The following is a 19,781-nucleotide window of genomic DNA, read 5'->3' on the forward strand; positions in this document are numbered from 1 at the left end:
GGAGCACCTCCCCTGTGAGGACAAGCTGAAGGAGTTGGGATTGTTTAGCGAAGAGAAGAGAAGAGAAGAGAAGAGAAGAGAAGAGAAGAGAAGAGAAGAGAAGAGAAGAGAAGAGAAGAGAAGAGAAGAGAAGAGAAGAGAAGAGAAAAGAGAAGAGAGAAAAGAGAAGAGAAGAGAAGAGAAGAGAAGAGAAGAGAAGAGAAGAGAAGAGAAGAGAAGAGAAGAGAAGAGAAGAGAGAAGAGAAGGGTCCGCAAGACCTTATAGTTGCCTTCCAGTACTTAAAGGGGACCTACAGGAAAGACAAGGAGGGATTCTGTATCAGGGAGTGTATTGATAGGATGAGGGGTAACAGTTTTAAACTGAAAGAGGGTAGATTTAGATTAAATATTAGAAAGAAATTCTTTACCGTGAGAGTGGTGAGATATCAACAGGTTGCCCAGAGAAGTTATGGATGCCGTATCATTGGAAGTGTTCAAGGACAGGTTGCATGGCAGCAACTGCCCCTGGGAGGGAAAGGACATTGGATTTGAGGCCACAACCGACAAACCCTGCTGCTATTGCACAGGGGTGTGCAGAAGGGACCCTCTTTCCAACAAGGGCAGTGCACAGTGTGAAGAGTTCCTGAACCCATCTCCCTGCCTCAATGTTTGCCCGCCTGGGCTCAAGTCCCACTTGGAGCGAGCGCAGACAACAGTTTCCCCCTTCCCTTTAGTGACCTTGGTGTGACCACTGCCAGGGAGTTCTGCTGGGAGAGCTCAGCCAGGGCAGATTTCCCTCTACATGGTGCTGTTGTTTCTGAGCTGAGGCTCTAGTGTAGACAAGGGCCAACCTCATTGCTTTCTCGGAGGTGATGGGCACTGTGGACAAGGGAAGGGTAGGCAATGTGCGTACCTAGAGTTTCGTAACACCTTTGACAGCCTCTCCTGTACTTCCTTTATGACAAATTTGCAGATGAATGGGTTCAGTTAGAGGATGATAAGGTGGGTGGAAGATTGGCTGGATTACCAGGCTCGGAGACTTGTGACCATGGAGGAAAGGGCTGACCGGAATGTCATGAGGGTCAAAAAGAGCAAGGCAAGGTTTTGAGTCTGGGGGAGAAACCAGCCCATGCAGTCATGCAGGCTGGGGGCTGGCTGCCTAGGAAGCAGGTCCACAGAAAAAGATATGTGGTTTTTAGAAGACACACGGCTGAACATGAGACCACAGCGTGCCCTTGTAGCAAAGGCGGCTAAAAGTATCCTGAGCTGAGCTAGTAAAAGTGTTGCTAGCAGGTCAAGGAAAGTGACGTTGCCCCTCTGTCCCATGTGAGACCACACGTAGAGTACTGCTTCCAGGTTGGGGCTCCCCAGTCCACGAAGGATATTGACATACTGAAGTGAGTCCAAAAAAGGCCACCAAGTTGATTAGGGGGCTGGCAAACATGACATGCAAGGAAAGGCTGAGAGAACTGGGCCCGCTCATCTTGGAGAAGAGATGGCTCAGAGGAGACCTTCTTGCTTGCTACAACTACTTGTTCAGAGGAGACAGAGAAGAGCGGTGCCGACACGTGGCGCAGCCCCAGGGCAGAGCTGGTGGCAGTGGGCGATAGCAGCGGAGAGTAGGTGCTGGAGCCATATTAGACAGCCCGCGCTGGCAATGGGCAGTGAGAGGTGGATGGCAGAGGGTGGGATGTGCAGGTCTGGTGGGGCTGGCCGCGGTGCCACTGCGTGTGCAGGGCGGGCATCAGCTGTGGGTGGCCAGGGCTGTGCTCATTCTTCAAGGCACCTCTCACCCTCCCTGCCTGTCTGCCGTCTCACTTCCCCATTTCCCAACTCTGAAAGTGGGGACTGAGTCCCCGCTCAGTATTCTTGCATTGTCTCCAGCCACTCTATTGGTATGAGCTTGCTTACATGTACAGCTGCCTTTCAATATACCTACTGTTTCCATTGTGCGTTCAGAAGGTAGTTCCCTGCATTCAGGCCTCTGTCCTTCACTGTAACACCCACTTTCCCTGCCAGTGGTCCTCTCTTTCTTCATCCACGCGTCCACCCACCCACCCACCCGTCTTTTGACCCATGTCTCCATGCACCTACCATCTCTAACCTCTCTTCCTACTGAGAGCCCTCTCTCATCTTTCCCTCGGCTTTCTTCATACCTGTAGGCGCAAGTTTGCTTTCCTGCACCTTTCCATTATTCCGCATAGCCCTGCATCCCCTTGTGCATTCAGCATTCATTCTTGTTCTGAATTCAGCACCCTCTCCTACACTGTACTCGCAGCTCTCCTCTCTACTCTTCCTCTCGTCATCCATCCGGCCATCCATGCATCGGACACTCATGTCATCTCCCCATGCAACAATTTCAAATCCCATCCCAGCCATTTCCCCGTCGCTCCACAAAATGACACCAGGATCATGCTCTATCCCTGTCCCTGTGGGCACGCGTCCCCATCCGTTCCTGTCCAGCTCTATCTCACTGCCACTGTTTCTGACCATTTCTCTGGGAAACAAGCCATCAGAGCTGAGTGATATTTGGTGATTTTTGGCATTTTCCTCTCCTTTCCCTGCACTGGCTCCTGGTGGACCCCAGGTGCAGAAGAAGCCATCACCAGAGACCACCGTGGGCACCAGTATCAGAATCACCTGCTCACACCCCAACATACAGTCCACTGAGTTCATCCATGCCTACCATCTGCTCCCTGGCTGAGGCCCTGCATTCTTTGTGAGCAGTCTAAAAGGTTCCAGACTGCTGCTGGAAACACTGGAGTGGCTGCTGGTGGTGGCAGACCACTGTTCCAGTGCCCTATGGCTTGCCTGACACTCACATGGGGAAGTGGTGGTGTGTTACTGCGTGCTAGGATACACAGGGAGAGGAGCAGAAACCACCGCAGGCAGAGCTGGGCGTGTGCAACAGGTGCGAGGGGACAGCCCCGGCTGAGCCCACACAGGGGCGCCGCCACTCCACCCACCGAGGCCTCATTTCCCTGAGTACTGAGCATTCCTGCATGTCCTGCTAATAGAGATGAAGCCTGAAAGAGGGAAAGATGCCAGGGAACGGAGCGATGCAGCATATAGGAGGAGCGTCTCTTCTAGATGTATTGGGGAGAATGCTACCAATCTCTGTAGGTGCCAGCGTGACTTTTACAGCTGCGCCTAACATCCAGGGTCTTTGATGATGAAAAGAGTCCAAGAAAGCTGACTTGGTGGCTGCACCCTAAACAAGGCAAGCCAGCCTTGTAATTGCCTTCTGCTTAAAAGAGCTGGGACACTGGAGTGAGTACTCAGGGCAAGTGACCTATCAGCTTGTCTGCTTGTTCCCTTTCCCTCTGCCTCCACTGATGGCCACAGCTGGAGAACAAAGCTTGGGCAGGAGGCACAACTGCTCTTATGGTTTTGCCAGGTGACAAGGGTGGGCATCAGCCTGTCCTTGGGCACTGGTGCCTGGGCCTGCCTGCAGGTCTAAGAGCCAAGTGGCCAGCACAGGTGGACGCAGGAGGTTGGTGAATGAGCTCCAGAAGCACCACTGCTTCCAGAAGGGAGGAGTAGACGTTCAGTCTGGACTCAGTCATCTCACTTGGAGAGCTCTACACTCAGCTGACATCAATCCCACACTGCTCATAAAAGTGTATCAGCCATGTTGATGCCTCCTCCTTAGGAAGTGGTCACGTGGGCTCCCTTCACTGTCAGTGTGCAGAGAGAAGAGCTTGGAGAACGTGATTCAGAACATCTGTTCTGAATTGACAATGGGAAGGGGAAAAGCAAGTGCCCTTTGGAAGGGCTGATGTCCTCCCAATGAGTGTAAAGAGAGACTTGCTCCCCAGCCAGCATTTCACAGCTCTGCAGTTTGGGGACTTGGCCAATCGCATTGAAGTGTGAGGGTCTCCAGCTACGTGAAAGGCTGTTGCAGTGAGGAAGGGAATAACATACGTGCACGCTTCAGGGCAGGAGGCATGGAGTTGTGATTTCAGCACATGAGACTGAGGGATTGGAAAACTGTCATGATAACGTGGCACTGGAAGAGATTTTCTTACCTCTTCTAGGTCAGTTCAACACAAGAGCTTCTGACTGAAATGGCAGTGGCACAGGGCAGCAGGCTAGTCTGACAGTCATTGCTCAAGGACTCATGGTCTTGTATATTTGCTTTCTTCCAAGTCCCAGCACAGGAAGCTTTGGGAAATACCTCCATTCCCTCCACTGACGTCTGCTTCTCAGCATAGCTCCTAGGGCTAGGGTTCACCTCTTTAAAATCTTGCCATCTCAGAGTGAGGGGAAGGATTTCTGCTGACCAAGTTGAAAGACCCACAATGAAATACTCCTATCTCAGCTCCTCAGCTTACCCTCCTTCTTTCTCAATGGACAGAGAAAAGGCACGGGGGAGACATGGCTCATCTTCCCGTATGTACATGGCTAAAAGCCCTCTAGAAGTTCCAGGTTGTCTCTGAGGTCTAAGGCAGGAGTCTAGTGAGAAGCTCAGATGGATAAGTCAGACATCTCAACTTGGGCAGAGATATCCATGCCTCAGTGCTTGAAGGCAAAAATCCCCTCCAAGGCAGCTCTGCTGAGAAGCCAGGCAAAATGCAGGGTATAATCTATGCTCTCCCTGCAGACAAGGGAGGATTCTTGATCAGTTCTCTAGAGGAGAATGGATCTCATCCTCAGGTGGGTGTCTAAGACAGGAGACAGAGAGAGCTGGACCACCGTCTGAATGAACCCTTTCTCTCCTTTCTTCCTCCTTAGGAATTTCCATACCAGAAATCTCATGTGGCTAAAGAGCAGAGAAATCCCCCTAAATCCATCTCTCCTTAACCATGCAAGGCATTGCAAGTCTATGCTTTGTGTCTTGGGCATCACTCACAGCTCAGCCAATGGAACTGGTCCAAATGACATCTCTTCATGCACCATCCTCCAGATGAAGCCATGGTCCCCTTGGCTGAGGGAGAACATTGGGAAGAGGCTGATTTATTGGAGGGACTCTGGATGCAGTGATGTCAGGAGAAGCGTGGACGAGCAGCTCTCACCTTGCCAACTCACTTCAAGCTGTACACAATTGCCTGACCCTGTTTCCTCTCCATCCACCTGGTAGGTATTGACAGCTTGTGCTCCCGATTTTCTTTCCCCCTCACGGCCACCGCTGTACTTCCACAAAGGGGAGCTTTGTGTGCACACACAGTGTAAAGTCTCTGCAGTTTAGCTCCATATAGTGAGAGCGTACATCAGAGAGTCACCAGCATCATTAGCAGGAAATCATCCCCACACCCACGTCATTAACACACTGAAGTTCAAACTGGCCACGCCGAGGAGACGGTTTTCTGATTCCCCTCTGTGTGCCACAGGGAGTTTGATCTCTGGGGGATTTCATGGGATTGTCGCAGGCAGCTAATGCTCTCTCTTCACACAGGCCAATTAAAGAACAGCAATGCAATTCTCTCAAGTGGCTGTCAGGCTGGGTGTTTGCCTCCTGCCTGCAGCTGTGGTATGTGGACCTTGTCAGGAACCCAGTGCTCTCTTGTGTAGCCATTTGCTGACATGCGGAGGATGTCTGAAAGAGCCACGTCCCAAGAGACTGGAAGTGTCAAGTATTCGGTGCTGGATACTGACATGGTCTTGAAACCTCCAGGGTGGGAGAGAACTAAAGGCAAGCATGGACACAAGGCTACAGAGAGAGTAAGGTAAGGGATTCACCTACCTCATTTCTGAGCCTCTAACTGCAGTTAAGGCCTATGTCTTCAGTCTTCATTGAAGTGAAGATCTAAGTAAAGATCTAAGTGCAAAGTCAGACAAGACTTGAGTAGGGGGAAATTGATCTCCTCTGCCTCCAGAGCAGCTGTGTCTCCAGGTGACCTACTCATCTTTGCTCCATTGATCGTCAGCAGAGAGAGATAGGTGCCGTCAAGCCTCAGTTCAGCCTGTTCAAAAGGTGCTGCCTCACACAAACGAGGCAATCCATACCTCAGAAGCACCTATTTTTCTTCTGTTGACCCTCAAGATAAACTAGACAGCTAGCTTAAACAACACAGGCACACCCATCTCGACCTCTAGGCATCGAGAGTTAGTTGAGAAGACTCACACCCCAAGAGAGGCGGTCTGCACTGTCCACGGCTACCGCACATGTTTTGGAATTGAGAGAGTCATCGTCTGCAACTCCTGTGTCCAAGAGTTCAGTGTGGTTGAGAGAAAACTGATCTGCACCTGGTGTGAGGGGGAGATGCAGCTGCTGAGAGTAATGTGCCCAGGTTGAGCTCATTTGCTGGCACAGAAGTCCTCTCCCTGCTCTCCATCTCTCCTAGAGCAGCCTGGACAGGGATATGGGGTTTATGGTAGGACAGCCTGTGGGTTCACTTCTGATGGCATGATGAAGCCATGCACACGTGAGCAGCTACGCAGGCCCTGCTGTAAGCTTATGCTAGCTGGGGAGCTCAAAGGCCACAAATGGTCACTTGCAGGATCAGTGTCTCCAGAAAGATGATTTGTCCCATTAATGTGCACATCTGCTTTGGGATGGGATAAGTCCTGTGTGTGAGCTGATGTCTCTTCTCTGACTGTGGGAAGAGTCTGCAGAGTCCATTAGACTGAGTCCAGAGGAGGGCCATGAAGTGGTCAGAGGATTGGAACACCTCTCCGATGAAGGAAGGCTGAGAGAGTTGGCGCTGTTTAGCCTGGAGAAAAGAAGGCCCTGCAGAGACCTTCTTGCGGCCTTGCAGTATGTATATGGGGCTTCTAAGAAAGATGGAGAGAGACTTTTTACCAGGGCCTGTAGTGGCAGGACAAGGGACAATGGTTTTAAACTAAAGCAGGGTAGATTTAGATGAGATATAAGCAAGACATTTTATAGAATGAGGGTGGTGAGACACTGGAAAATGTTTCCCAGAGAAGTTGTGGATGCCTCATCATTAGAAGTGTTCAAGAAGAGGGTGGATGGAGCTTTGAGCATCGTGGTGCAGTGACCGATGTCCCTGCCCATGGCAGGTGGGTTGGACAAGATGATCTTTCAAGGTCCCTTCCACCCCAAAGCAGCGTATGCTTCTATGAATCTACGATTCCATGAATTTTGCTGAGAACAAAGATCGTTCCGTGAGGTCCTCCCTTCCAGGGCAGTGAGTTTGGGCTGAAAGAGCCTCCCTTCAGCAGATATGTCTTTTCAGCCCTGTGGGACCAATTCAGATTCCAAAGACATCCTCGTGTGGAGGCTCTTTCACTTGTTCTGAGATATGCTTCATGAGCCACAATTCCCTTTTCGTGGAGGACAGTGCTGTGGGGATTTCTGTTCTTCCAGTTGTACAGTTTTATCAAGCCATCTGGATTTTCATGCAGGAAATAGGATACGAGACTGTAGTGGCTACTACGAGCACTCACGCGCACACGCATACAGAAATGCACTTGTTCCCGAACACCCCGGCAGACACTCACTCTCACATGTGCAATTGCAAATGAACAAACAAATGCAAGCACGCAGGCACGAATACGCCCAAAGGCACAGCCAGATACATATGCACATGAGGAAGCACAGGCTCTCCCCACACGCTGACAACCAGGACTCCACCGGCCACCTCTCTGCCCCTGACAACTTTCCACAAGTCCTTGAAAGCCCAGTGCTAAGAAGGTAAAGGAGGCACCAGCCATCCATGGTGGATTTAGTGACAGCAGAGGGCTTTGGGGCTTTTGGGGATTGGCCAGAAGTACTTCAATCGATTGTGTTCTCATTGCAGGAAAGAGAGAAGGTGTACTGGGGTCCAAGCCACAGGGTCTTGTTTGGAATTTCAGCCTGCAAAGTCTGTGCATGAAAGAGAAAGTCAAAGCTAGAGACCATCTCTATTGCTGCAACTTCAGGTGTTCTGCACTTTACAAGTCAAAAAATTCCCAAAGTCTGACAAGATGCAGCCCATCCCTGGTGATCAGCGTAGGGCGGTCTGGGACCAGTTCCAGCTTCAATGCAGGGAGAGGTGCTGCCCTGACACGCTCACATGGGAGCCAAGGGTGGTGTGCCTGTGGTGAGCCACACACCCTGCAGCTGCAAAGGCTGAGGCCGGGATGCCAGAAAGGAAGCTGGCCTGATGAAGTTGCCTTAAGATAAATACCCTCTCTTCAAAAGACAAAGTAATAATACTTAAAGTGGGCTTAAAAGAAAGATGGAGAGAGACATTTTAGTAAGGCCTGTAGTGACAGGACAAGGGGTAATGGTTTTAAACTGAAAGAAAGTAGATTTAGCTTGACATAAGGAAGAAATATTTTACGATTAGGGTGGTGATGCACTGGAGCAGGTTGTCCAAAAAAGTTGTGGATGTCCCATCATCAGAAGTGCTCAAGGTCAGGTTGGATGGGGCTTTGAGCAACCTGATCTAGCGACAGATGTCCCTGCCCATGGCGGGGGGGGGGGGGGGGGGGGGAGGGTTGGACTAGATGGTCTTTCGAGGTCCCTCCCAAACTAAACCAAACCAAACCACTCTACGATTCTGTGATTCCATGATTCTATGACAGCCCTGGCCATCCCCGACAGGGGGCGCTGCCACTCTGCCTGCTGGAGCCACCTGGCCCTGCCTACCTGCCCACGAACCCCGGAGTGCTTCCCCCACTACCTGTCACTAGCATCGGCATGAACAATGGCAACGGCTAGGCACCGGCATCGGAATCAGCATCGGGCTTCTCCCAGGCTCCCCTCCATCACTCCCCCCCCGCCCCCAGGCGGTCTCTTCCGGTGCTTGGAGGCCATCCCACAATGCCAGAAGTTCGAGCTCAACACAGACAAGAGAAAATGATGTAGAGGTGACAGGAATCCTCAGGTTTTCTGCATAGGTTCCAGGCCATGAGGCTGTTGTAGAGGATTTCCCTGCACACCAAATGGAGAGCCTTTTGGTGTGCAGGAGGAGTCCCGGAGACAGGATGACAGCTTGGATCCCCTTTGTAAAGACACATTTAGGGCCCTGAGCGGAGAGGCCTCTGTCCATCTGGTCCCCAGGGAAGCCCGTATGGCTCTAGTAGCTCACTCAACTGTTTGAAGTCCATGTTCTTGGGCTTCAGAAGCAGAGAGAGAAACCCGGTTTCTGCAAAGGCAGAAGCCCCTGCCTTGAACTGGCAAAGGATCCCTTCTCCAGGCATTCCTCAAATGGGCTTCCAACTGGCCAGACTGCATGCTTGCCTCTGTGATGGTGTCTTGGAGCTCAGGGTAGCACAAGCAGCCAGGGGTTCTCCATGTGCATATCTGAAGGGCTGGATGAAGCCTGTCTATAAAACAGAGGGGAAGGTCATCTGTGCCACAGTCTGTGGCTCCCCAGTCTGTGCAGCAGTGAAAAAACTTTCGGGACATGTATGGGCATGACTTTTTCAGGCAAGTCCAGGCCCAGGGACTTGGGACACAGGAGTGGGTACTCAACAGAAGTATCCTACCTGCTTGTCTTGCTCCTATGCTTCCCTCAGCATCCACTGGGGGTTGTTGTCAGAGAGAATGGCTCTTGGCAGGAGACGTGATTGCTCCTGTGATTTATTTATTCCCTGGCCAAATTAGCCCAAGGAGGGAAAATCCCTTTCTTGCCTTGCGTCTAGGAATTGGCTGAACCTTGAACCTGCACTTCAGAGACATGGATCAGCCTTTGGGAGGTTATAGAAAGTGAGATGGAGAATGAGGCCAGTGAGAAAGCTGCTGAAGTGATGGCTAGATGGATAGGGAGGCAGGCAAAGCTGAAATACCTTTCTGGCTCTACAGATCACACGCAGAAGGAATCTGCGCTGCAGTTCCCACCAGAAGTGACCATCCAGGTAGGACACAAGAAAACAGGACTTTTCTCCAAAGGCCTGAGGCAAGAGCAACGAGTTCCTCTGGGGACAGGCACCTTTCATCTTGTGATGTAGCTTGGACCGTGTTGGAGGCAGAGGTTATAGGTGAGAGAGCTGGGAAGGCAGGGGATGCCTGGTGGCCAGTGGCTGAAGGGGAGTCAGCAGTGTGCCCTCGGGGCAAGGCAGACCAGCTGCACTCTGCGATGTCTTAGCAAAAGTGCAGCCAGCAGACCCAGGGAAGTGATCCTTCTCCTCTATTGATTCGCTCATGAGACCGTGCCTGGGGTCCTGTGGTATGTAAGAAAGGTACTGACATGTGGGAGCGAGTCTAGTGGAAGCCACCAAGGCAGTCAAGGGGCATGATGCACTAAGAGGGACTGAAGGAACAGGGCCTTAGGAGAAGAAGGCTCAAGGGAGACCTTATGGGTGTCTATGTGCTCTGAGGACATGGACGAGATGGAGCCAGGCTCTTCTCAAAGTGCACAATGGTAGGACTAGAGGCAACGGACACAATTTGGAATGCGGGTGTCATGGTTTAACCCCAGCTGGCAATTAAGCACCATGTGCAGCCTCTTGCTCACTCCTGCCCAGTGGGATGGGGGAGAGAATCAGAAGGGTAAAAGTGAGAAAACTTGTGGATTGAGATAAAGACAGTGTAATAGGTAAAGCAAAAGCCACGCGCACAAGCAAAGCAAAACAAGGAATTCATTCACTACTTCCCATCGGCAGGCAGGTGTTCAGCCATCTCCAGGAAAGCAGGGCTTCATCATGCGTAACGGTTACTTCGGAAGACAAACGCCATCGGTCCTAACAACGTCCACCGCTTCCTTCTTCTTCCCCCCCCCAGATTTATATACTGATCAAGACATCATATGGTATGGAATATCCCTTTGGTCAGTTGGGGTCAGCTCTCCCAGCTGTGTCCCCTCCCAGCTTCTTGCGCACCCCCAGCTCCTTGCTGGTGGGATGGTGTGAGAGGAGAAAAGGCCTTGACTTTGTGTAAGCACTGCTCAGCAGTAACTGAAACATCCTTGTATTATCAACACTGTTTTCAGCACAAATGCAAAACATAGCCTCATACTAGCTTCTATGATGAAAATTAACTCTATCCCAGCCAAAACCAGGACACTAGGAAAGTCTATTTAGATATAAGAAACGCTTTCACTTTTTTTGGACCCTGAAAATTCTCACGTACTGGAATGCACTGTCCACAGATGTTGTGCAGTCTCTGGCCTCGGAAGTTTTCAAGAATTGACTGGACGCAGCCCTGGCCAACCTCAATAATGCTATGGAAAGAGTGAAAACAGTATGGCAGGTTTGTTTGTTAAAGGCTAGAAGTAAGGAGAGGACTGGTTTTGAGGAAACTGAAAATGGAAAGGTTATGGTCAAGTGGAAAGGCTGTTTGTTGTTTTTGTTGTTTGGGGGTTTTCCCCCAATGAGCCTTTCAGAAGCTGGTTTATGAGATTGGCTGGGCAGTGTGGCAGGTAGCTTCATTTATTGATTCCTGAGATACCTTCCTTTGGAGAGAGGGAGAACGTCCACTGTGCCTGAGGGAGCTGAGAGGGACAGTTAGGGTCTGCAGGGTTTGGGGGGTATGCTGACAGGAGTTTGGGGCTAGACACTGTGCAGGAGCTTGGAGAGGCCAACCGCACCGAGGGCTGGTGGTTGGTGAGAGAGGAAGAAGAGGCATCAGAGGAGAGACTCCCAAGATATTGCACAGGAGGATGCGTCAGAGAGGTTGGTCACCACGTGCAAGCATTTACCCCTTATACCCTTCACCTTGGAAAGGCAGAAGGTGTTGGCTGCAGGAACGACACGTGTCACTGCTGGAGGAGGGAGGACCACAGCAAGGGCATTTCAGGCATGCTAAGACCAAGCATTTTCTCCTCCCCATTTCTTTCTTTGTTCCCCTTGCAGAGTCATTTCCAGCAGCTCTGCTCTCTCGGGGCTCTTGGTGGGGACGTGTGGGGTTTTTGAGTCTCCCTCTCACACATGCAGAAGGATGGGTCTCAGCGTGCACCTTGGGTATCTCATCCTCGCTGCCTTCCTGAGGCAACCACTGGGGAAGCATTGGCTTTGACTGGAACCATGATTCCTCTTCTTCTCACGAGACCCTCACCCCTCAACAGATCTCTGCAGGGAGCTGCTCTTGACTTACGGGCATCGGATTACATGGGTGGATTTGGACCTATTTTCTCAAGATAGAGAAAGTAAAAACCTCAAGGGGAGGCTTAGGTTGGATATTAGGAAAAGGTTCTTCACCCCAAGGGTGGTGGAGAACTGGAACAGGCTCCCCAGAGAGGTAGTCATGGCGCCAAGCCTGACAATATTCAAGCAGCATTTGGACAACGCCCTCAGACATATTGTGTGAATTTTGGGGTTATCCTATGCAGGGACAGGAGTTGGAATCGGTGATCCTTGTGTGTCCCTTCCAACTCAGAACATTCTATGGTTCTAAGATGCTGTTACTGATGGAGAAGAAAAGATGAGACCGAGAAGAAACACCTCCTCTCCTTGTCGTCTTAGACCCCTTGCCTTCCTTTTCTCTTGCCAGCTGTCCACCTCTCTCCATCTTTCTCTTGTGATCTGTCTGGGCCCAGTGTTTCTCAGACATATCATTGCAGAAGCTCTTTTCTATCTCCGAACTACATATTTTTCTGGCACACAGGCCTTTTGAAAGCTGATGCTGGGACATGAAAGCTCTCCCGTCCCACTCACAGTGTTAGGGTGTCCCAGTGTCTCTCCTGGCTGGTACATGTCGTGCAGCATGCCCTGGCTAGCCATTTCTCCTGCATGTCCACAATGCCAGTGCTTCCTTCGCCCTCCCATGACCTCCGAGACTTCTGAGAGGACAGGGAATGAGGAGTAGGATGAAACTAGCACAGGAGAGCCAGGCGCTACAGGCTGTTCCCTGGAGACTCTGGGTAGCATGAGAGTCAGCATGGAAGACCTGGCTCTCTCTGGGGATATCCCTGTGGGAGGTAATTGACCTTATTGTGCTGTGGGATTCACGCTGAGCTGAGGCCCAAAAACACCCACCGCCTTGCTGTTCCCATCCATGGAGCTCTGGCTGCAGAGCAAGGCCCAGGGAGCCTTCTCCTCCGACGCTTTGCATCCCCTCTTGTTTTGCCTCTCAGAGCCATTCCCTGCACAGTTGCTGACCTTTGCTTTCTTCCAGGCACCATGGGACAGACCACTGTCACCCAGCAAGAAGGACAAGTCACAGTAGAGGAGAGAAACGCCTTCCAAACAACCTGTGCCTACCAGGTCTCTAACTTGCATGGCTTGTTCTGGTACCAGCAGAAGAAAGGCGAAGCCTCACACCTGGTCTTGTAGCAAGCATCAGCTGGCCCCAAGCAGAGCGGCCATCTCACCACATTGCTGAACACCACAGAGAAATACAGCCTCCTGCGGCTGGAGGAAGTTGAGGTCTCTGACAGTGTCTTGTACCTCTGCGCTGTACAAGACACCCTGGTGCAGGGAGTTTCTTTGGCTGTGCAGCGAGTTTCTTTGGCTGTGCAGCAACCCAGGGGAGGAAGGGGATGTGTCTGTGCACTATTTCCTCAGTGCACTCAGAGATCTGCAGGCGATTATATTCTTCCAGAAGGGGCTAGTGTCAGTGGCTTGAGAGGAAGGAGAAAGTAATGAAAGAACCCCTGCTCTGGAACTGGTTTCACTGTATACCCTAGGACAAGAGAGTATTTGCTGTGCAGAGAGCACTTGTCCATTCTCATCTGTGCACTCTGCACCTCCCCAAGGGCTGGAAAGAACCAGTCAGAGACTCACCTGAGCCTTGCAGTCAGTCCCTTGTAAAAAGTTCCTTTTTTTCTCTGAAAAAAAAAAAAAAAAAAGAAAGAGCTTCATTGTGTTCTCCGGGTTTTCCTCAAAACCCCGTCAGGGTCGACCTTTCCAGAGTAGGCATTTCTTGAGAAGACAGCAGTGCTGACACAGCTTCGGCAAGAACTGGATCCCTCAGTCCCCAAGAAAGTGGAAATCCCCAAGTGGGAAGGAGCACAAGGGATGAACCAAGGTTTCCATTTGACAAGCCCTGTGACGGTTTCCTCCACTCTACTCAGTCCAGGCTGACCACGGGAGGGCATTCAGGTGAAAATCCATCTTGCAGCAGTTATATTTTTGCTCAGGTGATTGTGGAGGCTGAATTCAGAAGTGTGGGATAACCTGAGCTCTGGCTGAACTTGGAGTCCTCCTTTTGAATCCTTTTAGGTCTGCAAAGGACAACTGTTCATCAGACATCATTGGTGTTTTCAGCCTGGCAGGATCAGGAACGCATGTGTGCACACATCAGGCTCCACTGAACTGTTTGGGGAGCTCTTCTGTGCACAGGGACAGGCCTCAGCCAAGCAGGGCATATGCTGTCAGGAATATTTTGCTGACAGTTCAGGAGCTATGTGGAGGAGAGTGTGGGAGGCTCAGGATCCTTGAACATCACCAGGAAGGAATTGCCTCCCCTGCTCTGCTTGTGTAGGGGCAAGACACTTCTCCCATCTTGCCTGGGTCAGCTTTTTACTTCTGTGACCCTCCTTTGCACTTCCCCAGATACTGTCTTTTGCCCTTCTCCTGATGCTTCTTGGACTTAAGCCCCTTTAGGGAGACCTCAGCCTTGCTCATACTGCATCCTCAGCTTTTCCTGCTTCTGCACCTCACCGATGAGGAAGGGGAGAGGATCTGGATCCAGTCTAGTGATGGCATCCGGTCTGCAGCCACAGTGAGTGGTACCAACAGCTCAATCTCAGGCAGAGGCCACCTGTCCTCCTTTGGAGTTTAGATATCTCCTCTGATGTCCTCAGGAAGGTGAGCAATAACTCATGAGAACTTGCCACTCCCTGATGGCCTGGTCATCTTCTTAGGAGTAAAATGGTGTTCTGGGACCAGTCCCAGCTCCTATGCCAAAAGGCAGGGCCTGATGGCCGCTGGCTGTGGAGGAGCTTGAATATGTCTTCCTCAGCTCCAAGAGACAGTGACTGGAAGGGGCCCACTGCCCCGTGTTCGCTTGTTCCTTCACCTTATCCCCCGCCAGCCAAGGTAATGCCTTTCTTCCTTGGCAATATGAGACAATGTCTACCGATGAAAGGAATATGTGGAGGCAGAGGCTGTGATGCGGAAAGATTTCATAGAATCATAGAATGCTTTGGGATGGAAGGGACTTCTGAAGGTCATCCCCCCCTGCAATTGGCAGGGACATCTACAACTAGATCAGGTTGCTCAGAGCCCCATCCAGCCTGGCCTCGAATGTTTCCAAGGATGGGGCATCTACCACCTCTCTGGGTAACCTGTTCCAGTGTTTCACCACCCTCATCATGAAAAACGTGTTCCTTATATCTAGACTGAATCTACTCTCTTTAAGTTTAAAACCATTACCCCTTGTCCTATCGCAACAGGCCCTACTAAAAAGTTTGTCCCTTTTTTTTTTTATAGGTCCCCTTTAAGTACTGAAAGGCCACAATAAGGTCTCCTCGCAACCTTCTCTTCTCCAGGCTGAGCAACCCCAGCTCTTTCAGCCTTTCTTCACAGGAAAGGTGTTCCATCCCTCTGATCATTTTTGTGGCCCTCCTCTGGACCCTCTCCAACAGCTCCATGCCTTTCCTGTGCTGAGGACTCCAGACCTGGATGCAAGTACTCCAGGTGGGTTCTCACCAGAGAAGACTAGAGGGGCAGAATCACCTCCCTCAACCTGCTGGCCACACTTCTTTGGATGCAGCCCGGGAAACAGCTTTCTGGGCTGCAAGAACACATTGCTGGCTCGTGTCCAGCTTTTCATCCACCAGTACCCTCAAGTCCTTCTCTGCAAGGCTGCTCTCAATCCCTCTGTCCCCCAACCTGTATTGATACCAGGGGTTGCCCCGGCCCAGGTGCAGAACCTTGCACTTGTCCGTGTTGAACCTCGTGAGGTTCACATGGGCCCACTTCTCGAGCTTGTCCAGGTCCCTCTGGATGGCATCCTGTCCCTCAGGCGTGTCAGCTGCACCACTCAGCTTGGTGTTGTGCGCAAACTTGCTGAGGGTGCACTCGATCCCGCTTTCTATGTCATTGATGAAGATATCAAGCAGTACTGGTCCCAATACAGACCCCTGAGGGATACCACTCATCAGTCGTCTCCATCTGGACATTGGGCCATTGACCATTACCCTCCGGATGCAACCATCCAACCAATTCCTCATCCACCAAACAGTCCACCCATCCAAGCCACCTCTCTTCAATTCAGACAGAAGGATGTTGTGGGCGACAGTGTCAAAGGCCTGATGCCAGAATGCAGGGCCTGATCGCCCCTGGCTTAGGAGGAACTGAGTATGTCTTCTTTAGCTCCAAGAGACAGTGACTGGAAGGGACTCCTTGTCCTGTGTCCCGCCCTCTCCTTCCTTTGGGAATGATGAAATGTCCACTTGTGCCCCCACCTTACTTCCCCCCATCCAAGACAATGCTTTTCTTCCTTGTCAACTAGAGACAATGACACCAAAGAAGGATTACGTGGAGGCAGAGGCTGAAATGCGGAAAAGTTTAATGACTCTGAAGAAGGAGATGAGATCACTTCTAGAAGAGGGGATGAGAGCAGGGAGAGCACTAGCAGCTGTTGAAAGTCTGTGCCCATTGCCCACAGGAGATATCCCACAGGGCATCCATCTGCCTGCACCACGGAGGAAGAGGGGTCAGCAGATCCCCCACATTGGCTCTGGGGGGGTCTTACAGCCCAGAAGAAAAGCAGACAAGAAAGAGACGGGAGAGAGTGGAAGGCAAGGAAATTAGACTTTGGCCATGTTTTCAGAGAGCCCCAGCTGCACCTCCTCTGGAAGGGCAGCACTGCATGCTCAGCCTCTCCAAAATCGATGGCCAGGAGCTCTGTCCTCAGTCCAGAATCTAGGCCTGCATTCCTGGGCGTCCTCATCCAGGCTGTCACCAGTGGCTTTAGCAGGGGGGGCATCTGCTGCCACAGTAGCGGCTGGTGATGCAGGAGAGGTCACAGCAGCCAGAGGTGATGGGCACTCCCTGAGAGCTGAGGATGCTGCCAACGGCAGCAGAGGTGGAGGATCCCACAACGGTGTTCTGCGGGAAGGAGCTGAGGATGGGTCCGGGCAGGGTCACCACCACGGGGGAGGGCTCGATGACGACGGTGGAGTTCTGGCACTGCCTGACACAGGGCTCATTGCAGCTGTTGGCCAGCGGGGTCGGGCCGCAGGGCCGGCAGGGCAGGCACTGGTCGTAGCAGGACATGTCTGGAGGGTGGAGGTGCACCTGGGAGAGAGGGCAGAGAGGAATCAGAGCACAGGCACATGTGAGGAGCAGTCTGCCACGAGCTCATCACCCCACTGCAAGTGTGTCAAAGGCACCTGCTGAGCCAGGAGGTAGAAACTAAGCAGTGAGGCAGAAGGGTTTCTGGGCCTCATCCAGGCATGGTGCTGCAAAGTGTCACCTGGCCCAATGAGGCTGCTGCCCACTTCTTCAATTAAGAGCCTTCTCAGGCAAGTCCCAAACACTCCCTGAGTCAAACCTTCACCTGTCTTCAGCCCCTCATGAGAAGCAGCACCATGACCTAGCACAGGATGGAGAACCTCACATCTGCATGAACAGAAAAGGACATAAGGAAAGGGCTTCAGACTCACCTGGTTCCCAAGGAGAAAGAGGCAAGAGAAGTGGATGAGAGAGTGGGGAGCTGGGCTGGCTTTTATGGTGGCCCGGACCTGCCCCAGGCCCACACGTAGCTTCTACGGAAGTGGCAATTTTCTAAGGTGCTCGTGACAAACGGAACGCATCCCAGCTAATGACATAGGCAGGGTGGTTGTTTTCCAGGATGCTCCCTTTTCATTTCCTGGCTAATGCCATACTCGTTGCCTCACAGAGGCTTCTTCTGAGTGCTGGGCTTGAGAGGCCCCAGGTTTTCTGGGGCAGGAATGTCTCAGTGTCAGCAGAAGACGCAGCTCAAGTCCTGGATGGGTCCAATGCAAGGCAGTGATGTTGGCCTGGGGCAAACTGCTGGGGTTGCCTGGGGTCACATTGACAGGAAGGGGCCCAGCTGCTCCCAGCCCTACAATCCTCGGATGGTCACCCAAGGGCTTTCCATGCGTGAGGACATGCTGTGTCTTTCTCTTTCCATCCCTCCCTCCCAACACAATGAGGATGATTCACTGTGGAGGCTGCCTGCTGCCCTCCCAAGTCCTGAGGGAGCGTTTGAAGGGTCCATTTTGGCCCCCAGCCTCAAATACAGCAGGGGCAGAGGAAGCAGCAGTCCACCTCATGGCTTCCATGGAGCACAGTGGGACCAGCTGGTTCAGAGGTTTGGAGCCAGACAATATCTGGAAGGATACAGTTATTAATTTATATCGGGCATTACTCGCTACGTGAAAATTATTGAAACTTGAACAGACAGGCAGAAAGAAGATGTCATTTTGTGGCCTGAACACAGTAAGAAAAACTCCATGAAACATCAAATGGCAAAACTGTTTTTAAATTCTCTGTGGGGAACATTTGGACAGAGGTACAACCTACTCAACATCAACATTGTAAGACAACCAGATGAGTTGTATAGTTACCTCTTTTCTCCAGCTTGTGCTTTTATCGATGAGGATGCAGCCACCGTCTCATGGAACCACGCCGAAGGGTACATGACCCTGGCGTACAATACTAACATTTCCATAGGTTTCTTCACCGCAACATATTCAGACCTAGAGCTTTACAATCTCTCAGGTGCCCTGCAAGACCATTACCTTTATCTTGACAGAGGCTCCGTGATATCTGTGAGTCATCCAGGGGACGGGGAACCCCCTCCTCAGTGAGTTGATGGGCACGTGTCTGTCAGAGGAGCATATCGTGGCGTTTGTGTCATCAGGCCCTAAATCCTATAGCGTCTTGCAGTCTAGAGAGAAGTGCAATTTAGAGGTTAAAAGCATCATTCTAAATGCATCAAACAGAGAAAAGGTCAATTTTGAGGCACTGAGGGATCTCGTGTTGGATTACAGTGTAAATCTAGACAGTGACAACCCTGAAAAGATCATGATAAAACATTGTTGTATCGCCAGGAACAAGCAGATATGGACAATAGAAACCAAGGCCCCTTTGAAAGATGCAGGAAGTAATCTATGACAAAAGACTACTGACTAAAAATTTAAAAGCCTCCTTTATGGCTTTTGATCATGGGCATGCACTAGAAACACCCCTTTTCTGCTATCCCAGAAGGGCAGAGCAACTGTGGGAAAAGTTATTTTGTAAAAAGTCTTGTGGAGAATCACCAAATGGTAGAGGTTGGAAGGGACCACTAGAAGTGACTTCTCCAACCACCCTTCTGAAGCAGAGTCACCTAGAGCAGGTTACCAAGAACTATGTTCTGATGGCTCTTGAATATCTCCAAGGAGGGAGACTCCACAGCCTCTCTGGGCAACCTGTCCCAGTGCTCAGTCACACTCACAGTAAAAAAAAGTGTTTCATGATGTTTCAGACACAGCCTCGTGTGTTTCAGCCTGTGCCCATTGCCTGTGGTCCTGTTGTTGGGCGCCACTGAGGAGAGTCTTCTTTGCACCTTCCCAGGGCCTCCAACGTGCCCACAGTTCCTCTCTGGAGGACAGCAGTTGTCAGGATTCCTGTTCCTGACATGCTGCAGGGCCAAGGGAGTATTTCTGAGCAGAGGCGCAGCAAGGCAAGGACTGACGACCATCGGCTGTGGAGTAACTCGGGATGTCTTCCTCAGCTTCAAAGAGGCAGTGCCTCTTTCAGAGGCCTCGCTGCAGTGTGTCCCACCCTCCAATGCCTCTAGGAGTGATGAAGGGTCCCCCTGTGTCCCCCCTCCTAATTTCCCCCCAAAGCAATGGCTTTCTCCCTTGGCAGTCAGTATGAAAGACACTCCACGGGACAAAGACGGGGTTGCAGCAATTCTTTAATGAGTGTAAAGAGGGAAATGAGGTCACTGCAAGTGGAGGCCACCAGTGCGGGGAGGAGCAGGAGAAGCCAAGAATCTGTTGCCCTTTTCCTGTGGCAGAGTTCCCACAGGGCATCTGTCGACGTGCCCGGCAAAGGGAGACAGGCAAGCAGGT

The 19,781-nt window shown here is 51.4% G+C and overlaps 1 protein-coding gene across 1 annotated transcript; it reads right to left on the reverse strand.

Annotated features, from left to right (window-relative positions):
* Positions 1-16,665: 16,665 nt before the first annotated feature.
* Positions 16,666-16,971, reverse strand: LOC309599806 (feather keratin Cos2-3; the record flags this gene model as incomplete). Its single annotated transcript, XM_082331637.1, has 1 exon — positions 16,666-16,971. The coding sequence occupies one exon, from the start codon at positions 16,969-16,971 to the stop codon at positions 16,666-16,668; it is 306 nt and encodes a 101-aa protein (XP_082187763.1).
* Between the last annotated feature and the right edge of the window lie 2,810 nt (positions 16,972-19,781).

Source organism: Platalea leucorodia (assembly GCF_965183815.1).
Source record: "Platalea leucorodia genome assembly, chromosome: 22".
Taxonomy (NCBI): domain Eukaryota; kingdom Metazoa; phylum Chordata; class Aves; order Pelecaniformes; family Threskiornithidae; genus Platalea; species Platalea leucorodia.